Genomic DNA, 13617 nt, shown 5'->3' with positions numbered 1-13617 from the left:
TTTATAGCTACTTTTTATTCCTGAGGGACTAATGGGAAACAAAGGGTAACAAAGTTATATAACTGACTAGTAACAGGTGTTTCATTCAACCTTTTCTTTGTTTAAAAATCTTAGTTCCAAATATGTAACTTTACTAGCAAGAAAAAAAATGGTCATAGTGTATGGTTATACTCTCATGCATTCTTTTCAAGTCACTACCTGAGGCAGGGTGCATTAGTACATGCGGCTAGGGAAAGTTCTGATTTAGCTGACTGTTGATAAGTCACTTAAACCTAGTTTTCACTTTGATGAGCCAATACTCCCTAACCTCAAATACAGTCTTTTCCTTATTTGAGAGTGTTGAAGGACAAAAATGTTTACACATTTTTTTAAATCAATCAGGGTTTTTTTTTTAATTATTTTTTTTAATTTATTCATTTTAGAGGGGAGAGAGAGAAGGGGGGGAAGAGCAGGAAGCTTCAACTCCCATATATGCCTTGACCAGGCAAGGCCAGGGTTTTGAACCGGCAACCTCAGCATTCCAGGTCGACGCTTTATCCACTGCGCCACCACAGGTCAGGCCACATATTTCTTTACAGCCTTGTTAGAGCTTAATCCTGAAGCCCAGAGGTTGCCAGTTTAATATCCAGTTGGCACATACAGGAACAGATTTTACTGTCTTCACTCTTGCTGAAATCAATAAAATATTTTAAAAAATTAAGTTATTTGGGGAAACCATGACCAGAGCACAAACAGCAGGAAAGACAAAAAGATTATATAATTCTAACCCGTTTTAGAGATGAGGAAATGTTATCACACAGCTAGGTCTATGTTAAAAAAAAAAAAATGGGCTAGAGCCCTGACCGGTTGGCTCAGTAGTAGAGCATCGGCCTGGTGTGCAGGAGTCCCGAGTTTGATTCCCAGCCAGGGCACACAGAAGCGCCCATCTGCTTCTCCACCCCTTCCCCCTCCTTCCTCTCTGTCTCTCTCTTCTCCCACAGCCGGGGCTCCATTAGAGCAAAGTTGGCCCGGGCGCTGAGGATGGCTCTGTGGCCTCTGCCTCAGGCGCTAGAATGGCTCTGGTTGCAACAGAGCGGCGCCCCACATGGGCAGAGTGTTGCCCCCTGGTGGGCGTGCCGGGTAGATCCCAGTGGGGCGCATGCGAGTCTGTCTGACTGCCTCCCCGTTTCCAACTTCAGAAAATATATATTAAAAAAAAAAAAAAAGGGCTAGAGATAGGTTTACTGATGCCTATTAATTGAGTTCTCCAATACTGTTGACAAGAAATCGAATCCCCACCAATGTGGCCTTTTCAGATTAAGTCCCCATGTGCTATATAATGCCTTATCAGTTACTTAATTCACTCTACCTCTTGGCAATACTGTCTTTTTTTATATTCCCCATGTCTATGTTGAATGAGCTTCTCCAGAAACAGAAATTCTCTAGATACTTGGCCATTATGTATATGATTACTTAATCTTGAATCAACTGAACTTTCATTTTGCTATCAACTTATTTTTACAATTTATATTGTGAGACTGAAAGTACTTCCAAGAAATTTTAGAAGGGAACCAGGTAAGTACATTTCTCTTGACTCATTGCTCTAGGTACTGTTAAATAGTGGAATTTAGTGGTGTCTTAAAAACAAGTTCTTTGTATCAAATCAAAGAACTAATGGAAGGGTTCTTTTTTTTTTTTTTTTATGTGACAAGAGAAGAGAGGGACAGGACAGAAAGGGACAGACAGACAGGAGAGAGTTGAGAAGCATCAATTCTTTGTTGCAGCACCTTAGTTCATTGATTGCTTTCTCATATGTGCCTTGACCAGGGAGAGTACAGCAGAGGAAGTGACCCCTTGTTCAAGCCATAGAGCTTGGGCTCAAGCTGGTGAGCCTTGCTCAAACCAGATGATCTTAAGCTGGCAATCTCAGGGTTTCAAACCTGGGTACTCTGCGTCCCAGTTCAACACTCTATCCACTGTGCCACCACCTGGTCAGGCTGGAAAGGTCCTTAAATTGAGTTCTTTAGTCAGAGGAATTTACATTGGGTTTTTGCCTTGTTTGGAAAAGACACTTTAAACGCTTTCATAGTAGAAAAACTTGATAGAATTAAAAGAGCTGGAAGCAAATGTGTGGAAAGGGCACTGTTTAATAATATAGTATATGGCCTGACCTGTGGTGGCGCAGTGGATAAAGCGTCGACCTGGAAATGCTGAGGTCGCCGGTTCAAAGCCCTGGGCTTGCCTGCTCAAGGCACATATGGGAGTTGATGCTTCCAACTCCTCCCCCCTTCTCTCTCTCTGTCTCTCTTCTCTCTCTGTCTCTCCCTCTCCTCTCTAAAAAATGAATAAATACAAAATAAAGAAAAAGTTTATAGCCTGACCTGTGGTGGCGCAGTGGATAAAGCGTCGACCTGGAAATGCTGAGGTCGCCGGTTCAAAACCCTGGGCTTGCCTGGTCAAGGCACATATGGGAGTTGATGCTTCCAGCTCCTCCCCCCGTCTCTCTCTCCTCTCTGTCTCTCTCTTTCCCTCTCTCTCTCCTCTCTAAAATGAATAAATAAATAAATAAAAATTAAAAAAAAAAACCTTTAAAAAAAAAAAAAAGAAAAAGTTTATAAAAAAATAATAATATAGTATGTTGTAGCTTAATGATATTTGGGTTATTGTATAAACTAAACCTTATTATTATTTTTCTAATATTTATTGATAGAAAGGTAGGGGGGGTGGGGGGTTGTAGGAAACATTAAGTTATAGTTGCTTCTTGTATGTGCCTTGACCGGCAAGCCCAGGGCTTTGAACCTGTGACCTCAGAATTCCAGGTTGACACCTTATCCACTGTGCCATCACAGGCCAGGCCTTACGGCCTTATTTCTATGATTAAATACACTTCTTTTTCTTTTTTTACAGAGAGAGAGTCAGAGAGAGGGATAGATAGGGACAGACAGACAGGAATGGAGAGAGATAAGAAGCATCAATCATTAGTTTTTCCTTGCGACACCTTAGTTGTTCATTGATTGCTTTTTCATATGTGCCTTGACTGTGGGCCTTCAGCAGACGGAATAACCCCTTGCTCAAGCCAGCAACCTTGGGCTCAAGCTGGTGAACTTTTCTGCTCAAACCAAATGAGCCCATGCTTAAGCTGGCAACCTTGGGGTCTCGAACCTGGGTCCTCTACATCCCAGTTTGACGCTCCATCCACTGCGCCACCGCCTGGTCAGGCTAAACTTTTTTTTTTTTTTTTTTTCAGAGACAGAGCAAGATTCAGAGAGAGAGAGAGATAGGGACAGACTGGATCAGAGATATGAGAAGAATCTATCATCAGTTTTTCCTTGAGACACCTTAGTTCCTTGATTGCTTTCTCATATGTGCTTTGACTATAGGCCTTCAACAGACTGAGTAACCCCTTGCTCAAGTCAGAGATCTTGGATCCAAGCTAGTGAGCTTTTTGCTCACACCAGATGAGCAAAAGCTGGCAACCTTGGTGTCTCAAACCTGGGTCTTCCGCATCCCAGTCCAATGCTCTATCCACTGCGCCACTGCCTGGTCAGGCTAAACTTTTTAAAAATAATTTTATTATTTTGTTGACTTTAGAGAGAGGAACATCTGTTTGTGTACATGCCTTGACCTGGGATCAAACTGGCAACCTCTGCACTTTGGGATGATATTCTAACCAACTGAACTATCTAGCCAGAGCAAACTATTTTTTTTTTTTTTTGCATTTTTCTGAAGCTGGAAACAGGGAGAGACAGTCAGACAGACTCCCGCATGCGCCCGACCGGGATCCACCCGGCACACCCACCAGGGGCGACGCTCTGCCCACCAGGGGGCGATGCTCTGCCCATCCTGGGCGTCGCCATGTTGCGACCCTCCTGGGTGTCGCCATGTTGTGACCAGAGCCACTCTAGCGCCTGGGGCAGAGGCCACAGAGCCATCCCCAGCGCCCGGGCCATCTTTGCTCCAATGGAGCCTTGGCTGCGGGAGGGGAAGAGAGAGACAGAGAGGAAGGCGCGGCGGAGGGGTGGAGAAGCAAATGGGCGCTTCTCCTGTGTGCCCTGGCTGGAATCGAACCCGGGTCCTCCACAAACTATTTTTTTTTAAGATTTTTATATCTTGATTTTAGAGAAGGTGGTGGGAGCAACAAGTGTCAACTAGTAGTCAGAGGCGGATTTAATAGCAGGTGTACTGGGCATGTACCCTGTGTCCTGACTTTTGAAGTGCCCCGCAAAACCCCAACTTTACACTTTTTTCTAAAGACAAGGGGCCCAATATTTTCTTCTGCTCCCAGGGCCTCAACCAACCTTACTCTGCCTCTGCTGGCAGTGGTAGTTGTTTCTCATATGTGTCTTGACCTAGCAAACTTGGGGTTTATTTATTTTTTTATTTTATTTTTTTTTGTATTTTTCTGAAGCTGGAAACGGGGAGAGACAGTCAGACAGACTCCCGCATGCGCCCGACCGGGATCCACCCGGCACGCCCACCAGGGGCAACGCTCTGCCCACCAGGGGGCAATGCTCTGCCCCTCCGGGGCGTCCCTCTGCCGTGACCAGAGCCACTCTAGCGCCTGGGGCAGAGGCCAAGGAGCCATCCCCAGCGCCTGGGCCATCTTTGCTCCAATGGAGCCTTGGCTGCGGGAGGGGAAGAGAGAGACAGAGAGGAAGGGGGGGGGGAGTGGAGAAGCAAATGGGCGCTTCTCCTATGTGCCCTGGCTGGGAATCGAACCTGGGTCTCCCGCACGCCAGGCCGATGCTCTACCGCTGAGCCAACCGGCCAGGGCCAAACTTGGGGTTTAAATGAACTTTTCTTGTTTGTTGCTCTTGCCCATTTCATATATTGTTTGCTACCAAGACATTCTACAGAAAAAATTTATGGAGTACTTTTTTTTTTTTGTATTTTTCTGAAACAAGGAGGCAGTCAGACAGACTCCCGCATGTGCCTGACCGGGATCCACCCGGCATGCCCACCAGGGGGCGATGCTCTGCCCATCTGGGGTGTTGCTCTGCTGCAACCAGAGCCATTCTAGCGCCTGAGGCAGAGGCCACAGAGCCATCCTCAGCGCCCGGGCTAACTTTGCTCCAATGGAGCCTTGGCTGCAGGAGGGGAAGAGAGAGACAGAGAGGAAGGAGAGGGAGAGGGGTGGAGAAGCAGATGGGCGCTTCTCCTGTGTGCCCTGGCCGGGAATCGAACCTGAGACTCCTGCATGCCAGGCCAACGCTCTACCGCTGAGCAAACCGGCCAGGGCTATGGAGTACTTTTTAAAAATTACTTTGAAAATAAGTGAAATTGTTTGAATTAAAAATACTAAAGTTGGCCTGACCTGTGGTGGCGCAGTGGATAAAGCGTTGACCTGGAAATGCTGAAGTCGCCGGTTTGAAGCCCTGGGCTTGCCTGGTCAAGGCACATATGGGAGTTGATGCTTCCAGCTCCTCCCCCCCTTCTCTCTCTCCTCTCTCTCTCTCCCCCCCCCTCTCTCTCTTCTCTAAAATGAATTTTACAAAATTAAAAAAAAAAACGAAAAAAAATACTAAAGTTTTGCATTTTAATTGGCTTGGGAGGAGACATGTAAATGATTTATGTTGCCATTTTGGTTAACTGTTCCAACAGTTTAGCTAAACTCTTTTTGGCTGCCCTCACATTATTATTATTATTATTATTATTATTTTAATTTATTTTTTACAGAGATGGAGTGAGTCAGAGAGAGGGATAGACAGGGACAGACAGACAGGAATGGAGAGAGATGAGAAGCATCAATCATTAGTTTTTCATTGCGCGTTGCAACACCTTAGTTGTTCATTGATTGCTTTCTCATATGTGCCTTGACCATGGGCCTTCAGCAGACCGAGTAACCCCTTGCTGGAGCCAGTGACCTTGGGTTCAAGCTAGTGGGCTTTTTCCTCAAACCAGATGAGCCTGCACTCAAGCTGGCAAGCTCGGGGTCTTGAACCCGGGTCCTCTGAATCCCAGTCCAACGCTCTATCCACTGCGCCACCGCCTGGTCAGGCTGCCCTCACATTATTTTAATGAGATCAAATGGAAGATAGGAAGGATAAACATAGTTTAGGAGAAATGGGAGACTTTGCTAAAAGTGTGTAATTATGTTGGGGATTTTGGCATGAGCAGGTCAGTGGACAGTCGAATCCCAGGATTTGAGAGAGGGCTTTTAGAAAGTTTTCCTAGGGGTGTGAGTGTGTGTGTGTGAGTGTGTGTGTGTGTGTGTGTGTGTGTTTGTGTTGGAGGGGGTTATGGGGGGGACTGTGTATTGGAGAGGGCCTCCTAGGGGTGTGAGTGTGGTGTGAGTGTGTGTGAGTGTGTGTGTGTGTGTTTGTGTTGGAGGGGGTTGTGGGGGGGACTGTGTATTGGAGAGGGCCAGCTGTGCTGGTGAGCATTATTTTTTATTTATTTATTTATTGCATTTTTCTGAAGCTGGAAACAGGGAGAGACAGTCAGACAGACTCCCACATGCGCCCGACCGGGATCCACCCGGCACGCCCACCAGGGGCGATGCTCTGCCCATCCTGGGCGTCGCCATGTTGCAACCAGAGCCACTCTAGCGCCTGAGGCAGAGGCCACAGAGCCATCCCCAGCGTCCGGGCCATCCTTGCTCCAATGGAGCCCTGGCTGTGGGAGGGGAAGAGAGAGACAGAGAGGAAGGCGCGGCGGAGGGGTGGAGAAGCAAATGGGCGCTTCTCCTGTGTGCCCTGGCCGGGAATCGAACCCGGGTCCTCCGCACGCTAGGCCGACGCTCTACCGCTGAGCCAACCGGCCAGGGCTGGTGAGCATTATTTTTGATTTAGGATACTGCTGCTTTTAAATATGACTAACAGTGATTCTAGATATTGGTTTTGCATTAGAATGCCCAGGTGAGCTTTTAAGATATACCAGTGCTTCTGTCCTACTCCCAGAAATGCGTTTTCAAAGCAATGTGGAATCAAGAAGCAATTCTGGGAGGCATCCTCACAACTCTAGTTAAGCACCTTATGGAAGAACTGTTTATTTAAAAAACAATAGGATCTTTGTCTCATTAGTTTTTTTGTTTTTGTGACAGGGAGACAGATGAGAAGCATCAAATCTTCGTTGTGGCCTGACCAGGCGGTGGCGCAGTGGATAGAGCGTCAGAGTGGGATGCAGAAGACCCAGGTTCGAGACCCTGAGGTTGCCAGTTTGAGTGCGGCTCATCTGGCTTGAGCAAAAAGCTCGCCAGCTTGGACCCAAGGTCCCTGGCTCAAGCAAGGGGTTATTCGGTCTGCTGAAGGCCCACGGTCAAGGCACATATGAGAAAGCAATCAATGAACAACTAAGGTGTCGCAATGCACAACGAAAAACTGATGATTGATGCTTCTCATCTCTCTCCGTTCCTGTCTGTCTGTCCCTGTCTATCCCCCACTCTGACTCTCTCTCTGTCTCTGTAAAAAAATAAAATAAAATAAATAAAAATAATTATTAAAAAGAATCTTCATTGTGGCACCTTAGTTTATTGATTGCATTCGCCTGTACCTTGATGGGGGCAGGGGGGTGGGGGGTGTGTGACAGCAAAGCAAGTGATCCCTTGCTCAAGCCAGAAACTTTGGGCTTCAAGCCAGTGACCATGGATGGGGTCATGTCTATCATCCCACACTTAAGCTGGTGACCTCGAGGTTTCTTTTTTTTTTTTTTTAATTTATTCATTTTGAGAGGAGAGAGTGAGAGAGAGAGAGAGAGAAAAGGGGGAGGAGCAGGAAGCTTCAACTCCCATATGTGCCTTAGACCAGGCAAATGCAGGGTATTGAACCGGTGACCTCAGCATTCTAGGTCGATGCTTTATCCACTGCACCACCACAGGTCAGGCGACCTCAAGTTTCGGACCTGGGTCATCCACATCCCAGTCCAACGCTCTATCCACTGCACTACCACCTGGTCAGGCTCGTGCTCTCTCTCTCTCTCTCTCTTTCTCTTTCTTTAGCAAGAGACATGAAGGGAGAGAGATGAGAAGCATCAACTTATAATTGTAGCACTTCAGTTGTTTATTGGTTCTAACACAAGCCTTGACCTGGGGGCTCCAGCTGTGCCAGTGACCCCTTGCTCAAGTCAGCGACCTTGGGATAATGTTGATGATCCCGTCAAGTGGATGATCCTGGTGTTTCGAACCTGGGACCTCAGTATCTCAGGTTCACGCTCTCTCCACTGCACCATCACTGGTCAGGTATAGCAATTATTTTTGTTAAGGAGGTGAAATTCATTTCCAGCAGAGCAGGACAGATGGGTTTAGGGCAGTTTATTAAATAGAGAAATAGTGTGGAATTTGGAAAAGAGGACAGATTTAAACCACATAATCTTATTCAACTCCTAGTCCAAGAAGAGGAAGAAATAATGGGGATATGTGAATTATGCTCTCTATAATTCAGTTATTAAAAAGGACCTGAGAGGAGTATGTTTGACCTTAATATAGTTTATGTACCATTTTGTTTACCTTAACTGTGAAAAAAAGACAAGAGCATGACAAAGCTATTTTTCTTTTTTTTAAAATTATTTTTATTTATTTATTCATTTTAGAGGAGAGAGAGAGAGAGAGAGAGAAGGGGGGAGGAGCAGGAAGCTTCAACTCCCATATGTGCCTTGACCAGGCAAGCCCAGGGTTTTGAACCGGCAACCTCAGCATTCCAGGTCGACGCTTTTATCCACTGCGCCACCACAGGTCAGCCGCTATTTTTCATTGTTTGAGATCTTTTCATACATTTGTTTAAAGGCAAGTGAGTTTCTTTTTTTATTTTTTTATTATTTTTTTACTTTTTTTATTTTTCTGAAGTTGGAAATGGGGAGGCAGTCAGACAGACTCCTGCATGCGCCCGACCGGGATCCACCCAGCACACCCACTAGGGGGTGATGCTCTGCCCATCTGGGGCGTCACTCTGTTGCAACCAGTGCCATTCTAGCGCCTGAGGCAGAGGCCACAGAGCCATCCTCAGAGCCCGGGCCAACTTTGCTCCAATGGAGCCTTGGCTGCAGGAGGGGAAGAGAGAGACAGAGAGGAAGGAGAGGGGGAGGGGTGGAGAAGCAGATGGGCGCTTCTCCTGTGTGCTCTGGCTGGGAATCGAACCCGGGACTCCTGCACGCCAGGCCAACGCTCTACCACTGAGCAAACCAGCCAGGGCCAAGGCAAGTGAGTTTTTTTTTTAATTTTTATTTATTTTTATTTATTCATTTTAGAGAGGAGAGGGAGAGACAGAGAGAGAGAAGGGGGGAGGAGCTGGAAGCATCAACTCCCATATGTGCCTTGACCAGGCAAGCCCAGGGTTTCGAACTGGCAACCTGAGCATTTCCAGGTCGACACTCTATCCACTGCGCCCACCACAGGTCAGGCCAAGGCAAGTGAGTTTTAAGAGAACTTGGACTCTCTCTTTCAGTGGGCATTGATCTGCCCCCCTTTTTCTGGTGAGGATACAGCTAAGAATAGACAGATGCATATTAAATTTGGCTTTAAGAATTATGAATGCAACAACAAAAAATGATGGATGCAGAACTTGTGTAACTATATGTGGTTAAGACATAAGCCTGACCTGTGGTGGCGCAGTGAATAAAGCGTCAACCTGGAAACACTGAGGTTGCCGGTTCAAAACCCTGGCTTGCCTCGTCAAGGCACATATGGGAGTTGATGCTTCCTGCTCCTCCCACTTCTCTCTCTCTCTATCTCTCCCCTCCTCTCTAAAATAAATAAATAAATAAATTAAAAAAAAAAGATAAAAAAAAAGACATAAGTGATAATGTCAATATTGAGGTAACCTCAATATTGAAGTTGAGAAGTAAAGCTTGTTAGAAATACTTACCAGTGGGCCATTCATTAATTCAGTAATTAAACCAAGTTCAGCCTGACCAGGTGGTGGTGCAGTGGATAGAGCATCGGACTGGGATGCAGAGGACCCAGTTTCAAGACCCCGAGGTTGCCAGCTTGAGCACGGGCTCATCTGGTTTGAGCAAAAGCCTACCAGCTTGAACCTAAGGTCGCTGGGTCCAACAAGGGGTTACTTAGTCTGCTGAAGGCCCGCGGTCAAGACACATATGAGAAAGCAATCAATGAACAACTAAGGTCTCGCAACGCGCAATGAAAAACAAATGATTGATGCTTCTCATCTCTCTTCATTCCTGTCTGTCCCTGTCTATCCTTCTCTCTGACTCACTCTCTGTCTCTGTAAAAAATAAAAATAAAAAATAAAAAAATTAAATTAAATTAAAAGAGAGGAGTTCTTCAATGTATTGACGAGGAAATGAGTTTGCTTTTCAAATATATGCCCAAACATTGAAGAAATCGCTAGGACACATCAGGCTCATGTTTCTCATAAACAAAAGAATGAAAACTTAACACATTTGGGTGGGATCTGCCGAATTTACTAAATCTTACTAAGAATGTATTTATTTTTTTTAAATTAATTTATTATTATTTTTTTGTATTTTTCTGAAGCTGGAAACGAGGAGAGACAGTCAGACAGACTCCCGCATGCGCCCCACCGGGATCCACCCGGCACACCCACCAGGGGGCGACGCTCTGCCCCTCCCGGGCGTTGCTCTGTTGCGACCAGAGCCACTCCAGCGCCTGAGGCAGAGGCCGAGGAGCCATCACCAGCGCCCGGGCCATCTCCGCTCCAATGGAGCCTGGCTGCAGGAGGGGACAAGAGAAACAGAGAGGAAGGAGAGGGGGAGGGGTAGAGAAGCAGATGGGCGCTTCTCCTGTGTGCCCTGGCCGGGAATTGAACCCGGGACTCCTGCACGCCAGGCCGACGCTCTACCACTGAGCCAACCGGCCAGGGCAGAATGTATTTATATATATAAAAAATATAACTTTTTGTCGTTTTTAAATTTTTTTTTAGTTTTTAAATTTTTTAACCTCTCTTTTTTAAGAATTCTAAAAAGCATAACGCAAAAAATGTAACATAAAAATGATTATTTATTTATTTATTTATTTTATTTTTTACAGAGACAGAGAGTGAGTCAGAGAGAGGGATAGACAGGGACAGACAGGAACAAAGAGAGATGAGAAGCATCAATCATTTGTTTTTCATTGCGCGTTGCAAGACCTTAGTTGTTCATTGATTGCTTTCTCATATGTGCCTTGACCGCGGGCCTTCAGCAGACTGAGTAGCTCCTTGCTGGAGCCAGCGACCTTGGGTTCAAGCTGGTGGGCTTTTTGCTCAAGCCAGGTGAGCCCGTGCTCAAGCTGGCGACCTCGGGGTCTCGAATCTGGGTCTTCTGCATCCCAGTCCGACGCTCTATCCACTGCAGCACTGCCTGGTCAGGCCATAAAAATGGTTTTTAATGTCAGAATAAATTTAATTTTGTCGTGTTTATTTTGTTTAATTGCCATAAAAGCACGCTTGGACTTCATATTTTTGTCTTTAATATTTGACTTAATTATTATAACATTTCTCAGAAATTTGTATATAGTGCACCTACAATTATTTGTAGGATTTTTTTTTTTTTACAGGGACAGAGAGAGAGTCAGAGGGAGGGATAGATAGGGACAGACAGGAATGGAGAGAGAGATGAGAAGCATCAATCATCAGTTTTTTGTTGGGAGACCTTAGGTGTTCATTGATTGCTTTCTCATATGTGCCTTGACCGGAGGCCTTCAGTAGACCGAGTAACTCCTTGCTGGAGCCAGCGACTTTGGGTCCAAGCTGGTGAAATTTTTGTTCAAGACAGATGAGCCCACGCTCAAACTGGCGACCTCAGGGTCTCGAACCTGGGTCCTTCCGCATCCCAGTCCGACGCTCTACCCACTGCGTCACCGCCTGGTCAGGCTATTTGTAGGATTTTAAATGCGCCCTGACTTCAAAAAGTTTGAGAACCACTGGTGTAGTGGATAGAGTATTGACCTGGAATGTTGAGGTTGTTGGTTTGAGACTCCAGGTTTGCCCAGTCAAGGCACATGCAACTATGAGTTGATGGATTCTCACTCCTTCTCCCCACCTTTTTCTCTGTCTCCTAAAATCAATAAATAAAATATTTTAAAAAAAGATCAATCAATGAATGCATAAATAAGTGGGATAACAGATTGATGTTTTCCTCTCTTTACCTCTTCCCCTTTCTAATAATTAATAAAAATTAATGAAAGGCCTGACCTGTGGTGGCGCAGTGGATAAAGCGTCAACCTGGAAACGCTGAGGTTGCCGGTTCAAAACCCTGGGCTTGCCTGGTCAAGGCACATATGGGAGTTGATGCTTCCTGCTCCTCCCTCCCTTCTCTCTCTCCTCTCTATAATGAATAAATCAAATCTTTAAAATATATATATATATAAATTAATGAAAGAGCATAAGTGTGTTTAGAAGTGTTATACTGAGAGGGAGCAGACCCAGAACTTGGTTTTTGATTTTCAGTCCAGTGCTGTATTGCCACAGCAATCTGTCTTTTATTATACTACAGGGGATGGAGGAAGTAAGTCAAGTTATGTACAAATTCAAAAATTTAGGCCAGTAGAGACCTTATAGAGTCAGGTGCAAACCCCTAATTTAACAAAACAAAAAAAATTCAGATTGTTAGGAAGTATGAGATTATTTTCCAAATACACCTGAGAATAAAAATGGCTATCACTTTGATTACTTCTTATATATTGAGCCAAACGGTTTATGTTTATTATCTAAGTCGGTCCTCGCAAACACTATTCTATCTAAATACTATTTTATCCTTAATTTGCAAATGAGGAAACATGTTCAGAATAGGTAAGAGTTGAGATTAAAACCCATATTTCTCTCATGAGAGCCTGAGTCAGCAACCACCATACTCTACCTCCAGTCATGATTTTTGAGGAGGGTTTACATGCTCACTGGCTAGATGGGTCTGAAAGATTTTTGGGTTCTTTCTTTCTTTCTTTCTTTCTTTCTTTCTTTTTTACAGAGATAGTAAGAGAGAGGGATAGACAGGCACAGACAGACAGGAATGGAGAGATGAGAAGCATCAATCATTAGTTTCTCGCGCATTGTGACACCTTAGTTGTTCATTGATTGCTTTCTCATATGTACCTTGACTGCGGGCCTTCAGCAGACTGAGTAACCCCTTGCTCAAGCCAGCAACCTTGGGTCCAAGCTAGTGAGCTTTGCTTAAACCAGATGAGCCCGCACTCAAGCTGGCGACCTCGGGGTCTTGAACCTCGGTCGTCGGCATCCCAGTTCAACGCTCTATCCACTGCACCACTGCCTGGTCAGGTTAAATTGATTTTTTTTTTTTTTTACAGGAACAGAGAGAGTCAGAGAGAGGGACAGACAGGAACGGAGAGAGATGAGAAGCATCAATCATCAGTTTTTTTGTTGAGACACCTTAGTTGTTCATTGATTGCTTTCTCATATGTGCCTTGACCGCGGGCCTTCAGCAGACCAAGTAACCCCTTGCTGGAGCCAGTGATCTTGGTCCCCGCTCAAGCTGGTGACCTCGGGGTCTCGAACCTGGGACATCTTCATCCCAGTCGACGCTCTATCCACTGCGCCACCGCCTGGTCAGTCAGGCTAAATTGATTTTAATTTAGTGTGTTTACAAAGATTCTAGTGTCCCCCCAATGCATCCCATTTTCCCGGTGTTCCCCCTCAACTTCCTGCTAGCCCCCCTTCCCTCAAGGCCTTCCCCACTTCCTTCCAGGATTTGCTTTTCTGCTCTCTATAATGCTGTGCTATGTGTATATAA

The 13617-nt window shown here is 45.5% G+C and overlaps 1 protein-coding gene across 4 annotated transcripts in view; it reads right to left on the bottom strand.

Moving 5' to 3' along the window:
* Positions 1 to 13617, bottom strand: part of ARMC7 (armadillo repeat containing 7) — a 98220-nt gene that overhangs the window by 25539 nt on the left and 59064 nt on the right. Inside the window, exon 3 of one of the 4 annotated variants that reach the window (XM_066238061.1) lies at positions 372 to 669. The exons of 2 other annotated variants lie outside the window; for them this stretch is intronic. In XM_066238061.1, the coding sequence (XP_066094158.1) occupies positions 584 to 669 (86 nt within the window). In that variant the 3' untranslated portion in view covers positions 372 to 583. Of the gene's footprint in view, positions 1 to 371; positions 670 to 11719; positions 11929 to 13617 lie in introns of those variants that run through there. One more of the 4 variants, XM_066238066.1, reaches the window with a different exon arrangement.

Source organism: Saccopteryx bilineata, chromosome 6 (assembly GCF_036850765.1).
Source record: "Saccopteryx bilineata isolate mSacBil1 chromosome 6, mSacBil1_pri_phased_curated, whole genome shotgun sequence".
NCBI classification, from domain to species: domain Eukaryota; kingdom Metazoa; phylum Chordata; class Mammalia; order Chiroptera; family Emballonuridae; genus Saccopteryx; species Saccopteryx bilineata.
The sequence above is the reverse complement of the archived record's forward strand: the minus strand, read 5'-3'. Positions and strand labels throughout refer to the sequence as shown.